Source organism: Parasteatoda tepidariorum, chromosome 5, assembly GCF_982258835.1.
Source record: "Parasteatoda tepidariorum strain Cologne lab strain chromosome 5, Ptep-v5.0, whole genome shotgun sequence".
Lineage (NCBI taxonomy): Eukaryota > Metazoa > Arthropoda > Arachnida > Araneae > Theridiidae > Parasteatoda > Parasteatoda tepidariorum.
Window position 1 is genome coordinate 39,176,830 of NC_141759.1, and position 15,692 is coordinate 39,192,521.

General features: G+C 30.7%; 1 protein-coding gene across 1 annotated transcript in view; it reads right to left on the minus strand.

Moving 5' to 3' along the window:
- LOC107447239 (proto-oncogene tyrosine-protein kinase receptor Ret) overlaps positions 1-15,692 on the minus strand; it is a 77,195-nt gene that overhangs the window by 17,025 nt on the left and 44,478 nt on the right. The window contains exons 12-18 of the mRNA XM_087163710.1: positions 14,849-15,063; positions 13,687-13,831; positions 10,207-10,314; positions 9,085-9,248; positions 7,840-7,962; positions 7,035-7,105; positions 4,889-4,929 (exon numbers count right to left, since the gene is read on the minus strand). Of these exons, the coding sequence (XP_087019836.1) occupies positions 4,889-4,929; positions 7,035-7,105; positions 7,840-7,962; positions 9,085-9,248; positions 10,207-10,314; positions 13,687-13,831; positions 14,849-15,063 (867 nt within the window). The remainder of the gene's footprint in view (positions 1-4,888; positions 4,930-7,034; positions 7,106-7,839; positions 7,963-9,084; positions 9,249-10,206; positions 10,315-13,686; positions 13,832-14,848; positions 15,064-15,692) is intronic.

The window sequence follows — 15,692 nt, forward strand, 5'->3', positions numbered from 1 at the left end:
AGTTTTGTTCCTCAAAACAAATTTTCTGGTTTAGTTTTCTACGTAATTCTTGGAAATCTCGTTAGATCTTGAAAACAAAAGAATTGTAAAACAATATGTCTAGAAAATTTTACATCCATTTTTAAATAAGATTTGAGGCATCAACTGATGAAGTTAAAATGCTTTTATGAAATGCAATATTTTTTCATTCGATGTAGAAAACGTTGACTGTAACAAATGCATGCAAAACAGACACCAAGAGTTAATGAGCAAGACAACTTATCAACAAAACACATGCTTCGAGAGTAACGATGCGCTATTTCTTCAGAAGCTTGAGAAGGAAATCTCACAAGTCATGTTGCAAATTTTTAAAGGAACATTGACAGAAAAGTTTAATCTCCCAAATATCCAATAGCCTGCGCTTTTCTCAATATTGAAGAATTTATTTCAAAAAGAACAATTGTATAATCAAATTTTGGCTCTGAAGCTGAGACAACTAACATTAATAATGAAAGTATCTTGAAAACCGATTTTGAGATAAATCCTCTTGAGGCATTGTTAGTTGCAAAAACGATTGGTTTCATAAGTAACTACTAGATATAAGTCAATGAGAGATGGGTTTTACTCAAACTTCGAAACTCCTTTTTCTCATTTATTATCCAGTGAGGAATTCTTGAAATGGAACTGGAAAAGCAAAAGAAATTTCGAAGATACATTTACATTGGCCAAAAATTTGGAAAAAAGAGGAAGGTTAAATCAAAAGAAAAAGAAATAAATTACTCATGACGAAGAGAAAAAAAATACTTAAAAAGATTTAAAAAAAAGCTTGAAAAATATGAGGAAAAGATTAAACAAAAAAATGATCGAATTATAATAATAATAAAAACATCATCAGATTACACAATGATAAACATTCATAATTTAGAACGGACTATTAAACTGTGAGAAAAAAATGAAAAACATTTTTTTAAAATTATGTATTCAAACATATTTTACTTTCCATTCCATGACTGAAAAAAAAGTAAAATTTTCCACATTAACTATGGTTATATGTCGTAATTCCAAGAAAAATCTTGTTTTTAGACATTTGTGTGGCTTATGGATTCCTAACGAGCATCAAACATTATCAAAATTAAGTGTTCATTCTCTGGAAAATTTAGTGCTTATTCACTGGTAAGAACTGTTCCTTCACTTGGTCATCTTACTACTTATTATTTAAACCACCAAAAGTTTAAAACAATATTATGTAAGTTATCTAACTTTTTTTTACATAATTTGCATTTAATAACAAATATGTCGAAACCATCATTTAGCTAAAATTACAAATTTTGAAATTTTTATGAATTTTTTTAAAGGCAAGCTAAGCTTAAGTGTTCCTTCATTGTTTAGTTTACCCTATAAGATGTTGAGAAATTTGTGATGTTGTGAGAGATGCTTAAAAATGTTGACTACGTATTTTTATTAATATTTATAAAATATATATTCAAGAAATTGATAAATATATTATTCCAAATCTATGCATACGTATGTATATTATTGAAATTGTATCAGTTATTGAAAAACAAAATAAAAAAAATTAAAAATAATCACATTAAATAAGCACAATCTGGTGTATTCTATCAGAAGCACGCTTTTTTAAAACTAGACATTTGTTGAATAAAGTGTTTTTTATTCAAAATTCTTTACTGAATTTCAAATAAATTATTAAATGACTAAAAAAGAAACATCGTATTTTATAGTGTGAAAGAAATAAAAATAAAAAGATTAGCACACGATTATTAGCGAAAAAATTATGAATGAAATTTTACGCTACGCGCGCGAAGTCAAGTTCCTCCCAAGTTTATCACATTTTAATATTAATCGCCCCAATTAGTTATTTCTTTATTGTCGCCAAATTATTTTTTTAAAAATAATTAATTTTAATTTTTCTCAGCTTCTAATAAATAAAAACAGCTGAAACTTTAGATTTTTCAATTGAAAAATATGTAGATTAATATGGTATAAAAAAATTCATACCTTATAATTCAATATTTTTTCATCCTCACTTTAATTAAATAATAAAAAATAATAAATAATTATTAAAAATTATTTTTTGCATGAAATTATCTTTGGGTAAATGAGTTTTATGAGTGGGTGCAATTTTTTTTGAATTGCCTCATTAGTTTTGAAAATATGACTGAAAACGCAAAAAGCGAAATTAACATTAAGGGGTACGAACTTTGAATCGCTCTCCTGACCAAACTATGGGGACCACATTTCCCAGATTGCGGCTACCCCCTATATTTTGAAGATAAGAAATCTAAATATGTAAAAAAAAATATATGTTTATTCAGAGAAAGTACGTTTTTGTGTCTGATTTCGTAACTTAATTAATAGTTAGCACTAATTAATTAGCATATTTGAGGTCACCTCCAGGAACCATTAAGATTGACACTTAGTTCGTGAAAATCCCTTCATTAGAACGAAAGTTATTCAGGGTGATTCGTTTTTTTTTTTGCGGACTGTACATGATATGCATGTCCAGTGTATTTATGTACATGTACATAATATGTTCATGCTCAATGTAAGTATCCAAATATGCATAATACATTTGTGAACTATTGTACGTACATTGGGCGTATTTATATTTCACATATATTCATACATGCATTCGACATGCATAACGTACGTACATACACGCATTTGAGATGCATATATTGTACAGATGTATATACATATAGCGTACAGATGTTTATACATATAGCGTACAGATGTATATTTTTATATAATGTACATATGATGAAATGAACATATAATGTACATATGTGTGTACATATACAGTACGTATGTGCATAAATATATTGGGCATAATTCTTTCGTACAAATTTTACATGTTTACATGCATGCTATCCCTATCTATGCATATGGTGCAATGTATATATGTACAATGAATGTATCCACACATGTACAATACACGTATGTTCCATGTATGCATATCCATATGTACTATATATGCACGTACAATACATGAATGTATGTACATACATTGTACATGCGTACATACATTACACGTATACGTATGTACATTACATTTATGTCTAAATATGTGTACAATGCAATAAATAAAATGCATGTAAGTTAACTTTTAATGACTCAAGCAAGTTAAATGACAAAATCAAACGATATTTAAATTTAGTTTTCAGCTTTAATTGTTCTATATCATTTTGAAATTCTCTGAATAAAAAATTATTTTCAGGTATTTTCATGAAATGTTTGACAATACAGATTTATTTTTTTTATAACATAATGGATGATTCATAGAAATTTTTTAAATGGTAAGAAAAACGGTAAATTTTATGTGTGGAATTAATATTTAGAAATTCCAAATAAAATTATCGTTTGCTTTCTAAAAAATATGAGGTCGAGTTTCATATACCTTAGAATAATTTTAAAACAAATTTTAATAACTTTACTCATATAAATTTTTTTAATGTATGCACAATGTATGTGTATATTGTAATTACATATATTTAAATGTACGCACGTATTTGTACATTACTTGTAATTATGTACATGTATACGTTGTATGCACATGCATACATTGTGCATATAACTATTTTTTTGTACATCCATGCATTACATGCGCATAAGTATTAACAAAGTATGTAGTTATACAAGTACATACGTAAGTTGTACATAAGTACATACTTTGCGTGCACATATATCGATGTACATATAAATATGCATGTATACATGTACGCATTTTATTTACGCAACTATGTGCATATATTGTACCTTTAAATAACATTTTTACATATTGTACGCAAACACGTACAATTTTATATACAAACGTACATTGTATATACGTGCTATCATCGTAAATTTATACAATATATGCACTTAAGTACATAAAAGCATGCAAACGCATAAACATTATTTTCATATACGTTCATACATACATTGTCTATGTATACAAAGATACAAAACATTGCCTTTTTGTACAAACTAACATACATGCGTACATGTATCATAAATGCATAATTATATGTACTAAGCATATGCGCATTGCATTAAGTATATTACAATATAATTATGAATATTGTACGTACAAACAACGTTTGTGCATACATTGTATGTATAGGAATCGCAAATTGTACGTTCATGCGTGCGTACATTCTATGTACATAAAAATATGTAAACTCATGAATACTTACATAAAAAATTTGACTATAGCATACAATCGTAATAACTTGTAATCGTATAGTTTGATTACAAGTAATCACAATTACATGTAATCAAATTACATGTAATCAAATTACATGTAATCAAATTACATGTAATCATGATTACATGTAATCATATATTTTGATTACTTGTAATCATAATTACTTGTAATCGTTTTTGTTGTGATTACTTGTAATCGCAATTACTTGTAATCATGATTACAAGTAATTGATTACTGTAATCAAATTGTAATCATGATTACAGCTGAAATCAAAATTTTTTGAAAGTTGTAATCACGATTACAAGTAATTGATTACTGTAATCAAAATTGTAATCATGATTACAGCTGTAATCAAAATTTTTTGAAAGTTTGAATTTTGAAGTTTGAAAGTTGAAATTTTTTGAAAGTCACGATTACAAGTAATTGATTACTTGTAATCGTGATTACAAGTAATTGATTACATAGCTGTAATTATCTGTAATCAATTACAGTTGTAATCGATTACTGTAATCAACGGCCAACTCTGCCATAAATGCATCTTCTACGCGATACTACTGCCATCTGTAGCTACAGTTGCTATATTGCTATACTATGACTTTTTTCACCTCAGTGTATGTCATAAAAATTTTTTTTAAACTTCATTTATCAAGTTCTATTACGGGGGAGAAATAACTGATATTGTAATTGAATAACAATCATACTCACCTATAGTTACAATTTCCCATAACAAAACTCCATAGGACCATCTTCACGGTAAGCAATAAAAGTATACATTCATTTATAAATTGGTTATTCATGTATTTAATATACTCTTTAGTGACGATATAAGATAATTAGTCTATAATAGACATTATAAATAACTTTAGGTGGAACTAGTAGTATTACAAAGCACAAGTACCATTATCTAGTCATATATCCTATTTTATGGCGGGATGAGTTGAAGTACTACTTTATGTATTGCATATTTTCCATAAAATAAAAAAAATGGATAATTTAAAAAAATGACCAATTGATTGTCGATAATTTTTCCTTTTGATTTTCTACAATTATACCCTGATGATCTAATAGGATTATCACAGATTTTTCAAATTTTTCCTTAGTAGAGAATGAAAGATGTTAACTGCAGCATTGCATTGATTCATTTTTGGTAATCTGTTACAGCGGTTTAAAATGTCAATCTTTTGTTTTAATATTAAATCAGTTTACTTTCTTCTATCTATATCGCCAAACTCATTGAAAGCGAGTAGGGCATAAAATACCTACAAGCTCGTTCTCGGTTTAGATAAGACACAGCTCTTCAGAGATAGGAAGAAAATTATCACATGGTATTAGCACAGCCAATCTTCACACTCCTGTCTACATGCAGTTGAAAGACCATCTAAGGTGAGAGAAGGAGAAGGGACAACTGGTCAACTTTCTATTTTGTGACGTAGCTACGTTAACTGTTAATCGAGCTTAAAGCTAAAATTTAAATATTTGCCTCATCCAGGCCTGATATTTGTTCTGAATGTAAACAAAAACCGCTTCTGAAGCGTACGAAGAGGTCTCTTTCTTTCACAAATATACACAAAGCACAGCTCGTTAAGGCCTGTTTACACGGTCCAATTTCTTGTATCCGAGAAATTGGACGGATTTCTCTGCCCAAGAAATTTGATGATTCGTTGACACTATCCAAGTTCTTGAATGTCACTGATTGGACGGGAGAAACACTTGCGCATGCGCATTGTTCATATTCAACATTATAAAATCATACTTATATGACTTTAAAATTACTGAATAAATTCATATAAAATCACGATAACACAAATAAACAGCAACAGATCAATTTATTTGGACTAAAATATATGAAAACAGACAACAAAATGTCATAATTTGCTGCCTGCTTGCTGACGTCACAAAACCTAGGACGGTGATTGGTTAAGGGAGAAAAAACTTGGATGGAAAGTAGAACATGCTCTACTATCGTCCAAGAAGTTGGACCAAGTTCTTGGATGTTTGTTTACACGATCCAAGCTCAAAGCAAAACAAGTTTCCATCAATATCAATCAATCTCTGTCCAAGAAATTGGATCGTCTAAACAGGCCTTTAGAGTTGATCGAGCCCTTCTTCTGGCTTTATAGTTCACCTCAATCTGAGGCAAATATTTACACTGAAAACGAAACAAGTTAAGAGGATCCGAGCCTTATAAGTTTTGTATTTTTTGAAATTCAAACAGTGCAGGCAAAAAAAAAAAAAAAAAAAAAAACACGTTTGTTCTGAAAACACAGTATTTACTTCTTTGGTAGTTGAGATGATAACTTTAAACGACTTAATCCTTTCGCGCCGACTGTCACAAATACGTGCCAGCATAAAACCGTATAAATCAGGGTAAAAAGATAAAACTGGTAACCAAAGTAATTCTTTATTAATTTATTTGTGGGCGGGGTTATAATTGTTTGATTTATTTAATTCACCATTAATTTAGTTCAAAATAAAACTATTTAGTTATACTTTGAACTAATATTGATTATATATATGATTAAACTAACAATAATTAAAGTCTAAGCAAAGTAAGTCTGTCAAATTAGCTACGCCTACATTTCAGCTACCGTTTTTTATTTATTTACATCCTAATTCTGATTTTGTACGAATGCTTTTATGAATCTCCCGTCCTCAAGGGGTAATTAAACACGATAGCCATAATTTTAATATACAAATGAATAGAGAAAACACAGACAGAGGGAATTTGATAACAATAAGCGATTGATAACATTAACAGCGATCATAATAAACGGAGACTACTGTATTAGCAGGAGTAAGAATAAATTTATTGCAACGTACGTTGCAGCTTTGGATTATAATTATGACTTACACATCACTTTTCGTGGTGTAGATGTTAGTTTGAAGAGATTCCAGAGCCATCCATTTCACCGGGACCTTTCCCTTGAAAAAATATTAACAAATTATTAATAATTTTCGTAAATAAGAATCTGCAATGAACACAATTTAATTCTAAAATGTATACAGTGATATCACAGTGCTCAAAGTTTCCTACTAAAGTAGTGTTAAGAATGTTATGATATTTTCTTTTGTTGATGTGAAACGAAACTCGAAGAAACTAAATATTTTAATTACTACCTAATGTTAACAATATACATCAAAATATTTAGTTCTAAATCTGATTGTGGTGTTAATTTTAAATTGAAGTGGGAGATAAAGTTAAGAATTTTGTTAGCCTTAACCTAAGACTGTTGTTTGTTAGTTTGAAATAAATTAGCCACTATTTCTCAATTTTTCATAGAATACTTCGATCACCCTGGCCAAATTATTAGACTCACTGTAAGATTCTATGTAAAATCTTAATTATAAGGTGATACTATACAGTATTATTGCTTTGACGTGGCTGAAACCAGTTTGTACTTGTTTATATTCGTATATCAATTAGTTAACATTGTAATGCAATAACTTAGAAAAATAATATATTAATGCAAATAGGAAGTATATAAAAAAATATCCTAAATAAAAACCCATGACATGTGTGCTTAAATATAAAAGAATTGCATATAAACTCGTCTAAATCTGGAGGAATATCATTCATCCATTATAAAATTTTCGCCGTAAATATCTTACGTCATACTAAACACACTTTTAAAAAAAAGTATGAAATCAATACTTACCTTTGTAGATTTACGATAGGCATCCTCTTGATAGACATCTCGACTAAGACCAAAATCCGATATTTTTAAAACTTTATCAGATGATACCAATACATTTCTTGCAGCCAAGTCTCGGTGTACAACCTAAACAAAAATCAGTTTAGAATACAATGAGAGGGCAACGTATCGATTTATTGTAAGACATCAACAAGCAAAAACGATATTTTAAGGAAATATTTTCATGATATACACTGCTCAAAACAATTAAAAGATATTGTAAGTCTTGTATAAGCAAATTTTTTGTGTGCATAAAATGACATAAGAGAGTCTCAAATGCAAATTTTCAGTTTGACGTCGAGGACGACACTTTAGCTGCCAGTAAATTTGATTTAACTTTCAACTTAATGTAAGACAAAGCGGAAAAGAATAATCGATATTCAGTAAGCGCATTGTTTCAATGAGTGCAATGTTTCAACGAAGTTATTTAACCAATTCAGAAGCTTGGAGAGTTGCTGGCCGGTTCGAAGGGAGCCAAACATAAGCCGAAGAAGCAGAAATTTTTTTTATTTTATAACCGTCGTTGAACAGCCGGCCCAATTGTTTTTGGGTTTACGACTTCTAATGTTCAACTCCGTAGCCTTGTAATTTTGAACTCAATCCAGAAGACAAGGGAACTCCTGGATCAAGTATTGGGTATCCTTATCAAGTATCCTTATTTACGTTGTTTTCTTGCTTTTAACTTATTCGATTTTTAATTCTATTCACCTCTATATACTTTCTCTTGGGTAAACAAAAGCAGTAAAAACTGTTGAAAAAAATCTGCGTAGTCATAGATATATTTCAAACCTTACGAAACTTCTTATTGTACACGTATTATTGATAAATTGAATCTTATGTGTTGTTCGAAAATTTTTAATAAGTTTCTAATAACAGTAAACTTTACAGAAATGAATAGTTAATTTTTTATTAAATAAAACTTTGCTCCTTCACCGTTTTGCATAAAGTTTATAATAGGACCATTTATTCCGCTTTCGACTTGTATACACGCCATTGTTTGATTTTCATTTCGTACACTGTGGGAAATTTCTAAAATTAAATCTCGCGATTAACTGGTTTGATTCGCACCTCTTTTCCGTAGAAACGAGCAAACTTAAAACGTCTATATCCTCATAATAAACTTTTTACAGTTCGTAGAAACCCTGCTTTGGTATGAAGGAGCAATGCAGAGTTTATAACTACTAACTATATACACAAATGTATACATACTTTGACACTCGCAAGATAATCCATTCCTCTGGCAATTTGCAGGGCAAATGAGAATAATTCGGAAATTTCCATTTTTACATCAGAATCATCCGATCTCATTTTCTTCAGAAAGTTTATTAAAGCTCCATTCTCAGCGTATTCCATTATGAGATAAAGTGGTCCTTCTATTAAAGTGAAAAAATAAACAAATGTTAAAAACAATAAGGATTAAATATGAGATGGAGAGCAATTTTTGTTATTGATAATATGATTGAGATTCCTTCCATTATCTCTGACTTATCTATCTAATTGCCGACGCCATTGTTTTTGGGTGTTCAACTTAATGTTACATTTTGTTTCGCTGCGCAAAGACTAGCATACATGAAACATGAAATGACAAATAATTTTTATAACCGTCGTTGAACAACCGACCGAGTTTTCAGCTTACGAATACCAATGTTCAACTCTGTATCCTTAAATTTTGAATCTAATCTAGAAGACAAGGGAACTCTTGATCAAGTATTGAGAGAAATTTGACCCCGTGACCTCTTTGCCCACAACGGGATGCTACGGGAATGATTTACTATTAGATGTAAGATAAAAATTATAAATTTCATACACAAAACCCTAATTATACAGAGCTATTAGTTCAATCGGCTTTAATTTTCATATTATTCGATTCAGCGTTAAGAAGTGCTGAGGAAACAATTTGTCATTTTTTTAATAGCGATAGCAGACATTTAAATATTTAAGTTGAAAACTGCGTTTTTGTTCATAATACCTTAACTTCTAAATAGTTAATAATAGTCTTGGCCACTAGGAACTTCCCATTTGTTTTCTTTTCCCTTTTATTCCCTTCCCATTGATGGTTCTCAGATGTCACCATTGTTTTTCTTACTCTATAAGCTATATAAAAAAGTTTAAGACTACTTTGTATACGGACCTCAGTTGTCATTTCACGAAGTTGCATACTGAGCTTAGTGGTAGTTGGAAAACCCAAATTAATATATTAAGTTAACTTAACAATTAATATATTAGCTTAACAATTCATACATTATTAATATATTAGCTTAACAATTAATAAACTATTATTATATTTGCTTGACAGTATACGATATAAATGAAAAATCCTGCATTATTTACCATCATCAGTACAAGCACAGAGAAGTTGTATCACATTTGGATGATGGATATCTTTCAGCAAGTTTAATTCGGTTATCATGTCACGCTTCTCAGAAGAGGAACTACCATCTGGAAAAAAATTAAATTGCTTAATAAATGAACTTTCATGTTTTAAACACAAAAATCAGTATTTTAATGATCAGTTAGTGAAAGAGCCAGAATAATAATATCTGGGATCCCAACTGTTCCACGTAAAAAAAAAAAAAAGATTTTGTAAGGTGTCAGAAAATTATACACTAAATATGTCAGAATTTTGGTAAATTCTGAAAAGGCTAACTGATCCGGATTCAACAAAATCTTTTAAAAAACGGAAGAGAACTGGTAAATAAAATTTGTAGATTTCCGGTTAATTTTACCAACTTTTTAAGTAGCTGAACACGACATAACTATAACAAAGTGGCGTATCACATAAGCTTTTGAATTATTTAAAAGTAGTCGTAAGTAAAAAATTCATTAATAGAATTTACTAAATTTAGAATCATGCACCAAAAAACAATACCACTAGAAAATAATTATCCACCATCCGCAGCAAGTTGGCATCTCTGTGTAAAGGCTTAATCACGATTTAAGACTAGTTCTAGTATTTTGATTTTATTGGGCACCAGGCCCATTCGTCTGGAATTTTAGAGCTTGCTCTAAACTATGTTTGTTTGAAGTTGCACAGAGTTTTGTTGAGCATAGCTTGATCGCTTTATTTAATAAAACTGGGCACCTGGGCCCCGCAGCGTCCCCTATCCCATACATCATAAAATATAAATACATTGAGTTACAAACATATTGAGTTTAGCAACTTGTTAAACATAGAAGTAAGCAGGCAGTGGGGTGATTTAAACCTTTTTTTTTCCTTCTTTCGTTTATTAAACAAAAACTGGGTACCTGGGACGCGCAGAGGCCCCTACCCCATACATCATGAAATATAAGCAAGTTGATTTGCAAACATTTTGTATTTAGCAACGTTATGGTAGCTAGTTAAAGAAACCAAGCTCATTTGCTTGAAAAATTAAAAACATTTAATAAGTACAAACAATTTGATTTTAGTCATTTTGTACAACCATGATTAGCGAAATAAACATTATGTACTGACTTGATTAGAGAATTATGCATTATTTGCAATAGGTAAATGACTAGAAAAATTGATATTGAGCATTATAAACATTTTATGGTTTTAAATAGTACAAGCAAATTTAGTTTTGATTTAAGACCACTCATACTCATATGTGATGGTTATCTTAGCATCAGCCCCGCTAGGGGCTCTAACTAATTCATCTGAGTGGAAATAAATAATAAATCGCCGAAGCGCTACTGAAAGGTGAAAGTTGGGGTTCAGTATCTTTTACTGAGAGAAAATTAAAATGAAGTAGTGAGATTGAACAAACAAGTTTAAGAGAGAGAAGAGGTTTTGTAGCAGACTGCCTCGCCTCCCTTCGAGGTATTACCCCCGAGCTTCTCAGGTGCACAGTAGTCACATAGCTTCAGAGAAAAGGAGAAATACATAATAAATGAGCAAAATTATTTACAAGTATTTACAGCTATTTACAAAATTTACGGGATAAAACTCCGTCGGATAGGAAAAAGGCGGTTGCCGGGCTATATTTTATGTTGTCTTTGATGAGCTCAAAATCAAAATTTTTAAAGTAATTGCACGTATGACAAGAGAGTGCACCTCTGAAGAAACTTGCACATAGTTCAGCTATGTGCTCATCTATTTTGTTGATTTTTAACTCTCGTCTTAGATCTTTCATTCTCATGGATCTGGGGGCTCCAGTGATATATCTGAGGAATTTATTTTGAGTAATCTCCAGTTTGTTTTTTTGAGTAACAGTGGTTGAGCTCCATGCAGGGGCTGCGTAGCTGATGATCGGTCGAATGCATTGGCATACCTGCCAACTTTTAATCCTTTCCATTATAATTTTTCCCAGTGGTATTATAATGGAATTAAAACTTCAATTTTAAGCAAACAAATACGTTGTGTTTGAGAAAACTTAAAATGACAACCATGATAGTAAGGCATATTGATATATGTGCTTAATTTTTGTAAAAATAGTGGTGATCAAAATCATTTAAAAATTGAAATTATAAAAGAAAAAAATAGTATATATTTACTACCACTTTAAAAATGAAAATAAAATCTTCCGGAAAATCCGGAAGAGTTGGCAGATATGCATTGGAGGCATAGCGTTCGTTTTGTTTTGAGTGGTAGTTTTGAATTATAGTTTAATATTGGTTACAGAGATCTATAGGCTCCTTGCGCTTTGTTAAGAATATTTTCAATATGGGTATTCCAGTTTAAAGTACTAGTAAGAGTGACGCCTAGGTAGGTGGCCTTTCGAACTAGTGGTATTGCATCATTGAAAAGAGTAATATTTGGATAGATGACTTTCTTTTTACTTGATTTCCTAAAAATTAGCAGTGAAGATTTAGTGGTGTTTATGGCTACCTTCCATTTTGTGCACCAGTCTTCGATATGAGGTATGATATTACTGAGATTAGTAACTGACTTCTTAGGATTTATTGATCTGCTCATAAGTGCTGTATCATCTGCGTAGAAGCGTCCACACGGTCTTTTATAAGTAGTCCGCGCAGACTATTTAAAAAGTGAGCCAGCTGTGCGCATGAACCCAAAACCGTTTATAAAAGTAATTGAGAGAAATTCATCTTATAAATTTGAGAATTGAATCTGTAGTGGTTGACAAGTGAATAAGGCAAACCAATAATATTCATAAATAAAAAAAAATTTGAGTCATATATTTGCTACCACTTTCTTATTTTAACTAAATTTTGTATTAACTGACTCGTTCGGAAAGTGGTTATCCTTCACAGAATGGTCTGATCGGACTACCTATAAAAAACCGTGAGGAGGTTTTCAGTTATAGGAGGCGTTGGCTGAGGTGATGTTTCTCATATTATTAAAATTTGGAAAGTCCGCTGAATAAATTAGGTAGAGCACAGGGCCAAGAATTGAACCTTACGGAACTCCTGCTTTAATGCTTCTAGCGGAAGAAAATACTGTATTGATCTTAATATGAAAGGTTCTGTTTGTCAGCTAATTATTAATTAGTAGTATTAGTTCTTTGGGGATATTGAAATTTATGAGCTTGTATATGAGGCCCTGATGCCAGACTCGGTCAAAGGCTTTGGCCACATCCAACATCAGGAGCGCTGTTGTTTCTTTTTTGAAGAATCCTTGGTTAATATTCTCAATAATTCTCACTGGATTTAAGACTAACAAAGTGACATCTCTAATATTGTTTTAATTATTTATATGTAGAGTGGTGGGCAAAATCACTCGGGATGAAACTTACTAAACCAAGAAACAAATACTAAGATTTAAACTTAGCTGCAACTAAAAAACATTTTCCTACAAAGTGAAGAAAGTTGACAATTCTGATAATAGTGAAACCATTATATTGCAATGCGGGAATCAAAAATATGCATCGTCACCTTTAAGCATCTTAACTGCCACAACTGTTTGACTTGTATCCTCAGTTATTCCTTCAGCTTTTCCTTTCACTACTTTTCCGAACTCTCCTTCACCAATTACTTCTTCTAACGTTAATTTACTTCTTGGAAATTCCAGATTGGCTTCCTGTGAGAAAAAATTATAACTTCTGGAATTATGTGGTTTAATAATCGAATTTTTCATTCCAAACAGATAAAAGGAATAAAGTAAGTGAGAAAAATTTACAAAGAAATGCTTTGAAATGTTTAAGGGAAATTTTGATTAATAACAATTTGTTTTTGTAAACCAAGAGTATTTACAGACCTTAGTTACTTTTGTATCGCTGACTTCTAATCTACTTACTGTAGCTTGAAACAGATTCGTTTTTCCCTTCAAGCTACATTTTTTACGCAATTTAATGCTAAAAAATGAACCAACATTTTTCAAAAATTCATTCGAGGGAATACTAAGTGTCTCCACTTCTTTGGTACATTAAGCGTGGTAGTACGAAGGAAGTAATGCATTTTAGTTAAGGATGCGATAAGTTACAAAGTCATATGTTCTTTAAGTACTACTCTCAAAGGAGCAGACAAGTATTTATATATATCTATATCTATCTATCTATCTATCTATCTATCTATCTATCTATCTATCTATCTATATATATATATATATATATATATATATATATATATATATATATATATATATACACATAAGGAAGGGACGAGTATATGAAAAGAAATTTCTCTTAAACACCGCAAAATGTTACCTTGTCAGTGAATGAGAATAAATAAGCTATTATTATATTTTTAGGAGGCCATGAAATAAATCGACAGAAAGTGCTTTGAAGGAATATTGTGATATGGTTGCACAATTGCACTATTTTAAAGATCATATTTTTACACCAAATTGATAGTGTTGTTTGCAGATAGGTATTTAACAACAAGTTAAGTAAGCATAAAAAATACATGAGCGATTGGGCTCTTAATATTGCTCGGGCATATCAGCCAATGTTGTTCTCGTTCCCTAATAGCATACTATGTGCAAAGGAAAAGAAACCTATAGTTTAAATATCTAAAAACTCTTACTGAAGGGGGTTTAATAGTTCTAACCAATTTATACGCTAAAATTATATAATAAAACATATATTTATGTCAGTACCCTTGTCCTCATAAGTGGGTGAGAATCTTGCACATGAAACTCGTTGGACTGAGCCAAAGGATTAAGAGGCGTTGTGATAGTTGGGTAACCATCTGCCTTTGATTTATTCATGATACGACGATACAATAGAAATCCAGCAAAGGCTATAAGTCCGCTCACTATAAGGGAAACTATGACAATCATAGATTTGCACCCAGTTCCACAGTCTGTCCAATCTAGAATAAAGAATGAAACAATGTAGTGAAATTTCTACTGGTGCAGGATAAAATAATGTGAATACTTCTATACTAACTCTATGTAAACAATCTTTCTTTTGGACAGAAAATTGTTTTGGAAGATTTTATATAGCAAAATTATTGGCACAATTTGAAAGATCATGCTTGAAGCTTTAATAAATGGTGTCATTAAACTCATGCCAAATTCGGATTGAAAGCAAAATTCTACGGAAATTCAACAAGGCTCAATGGTTTGTTCGTAACAAAGAAATTAATGAAGACCTCAATAAAAGAAATTAAAATATTGATTCGATCGATCAATATATATTGCCAAATTAAATTCAAAATTTTTTGTTAAGGCATCCAAGTGAGAGGCTGTTAACTGCAATGAAATTTTTCTCTTAGAAAATCTGAGAGAAGACATCTCTAAGAGACCCATAGCTGCTTTCTACTGCAGTGACGCCTCCTTTTCTAAGCTCCAAAATATGTAACTAACATCTGTCCCTCACTTCTATACATCACTTCTATATATCACACTATAATCCCTATTTCTCCTCCTAGGCAACTACATGATATATAATGGACATAGAGACATTCCTCAAATAACTTGTATTCATTAGAAACTTTAA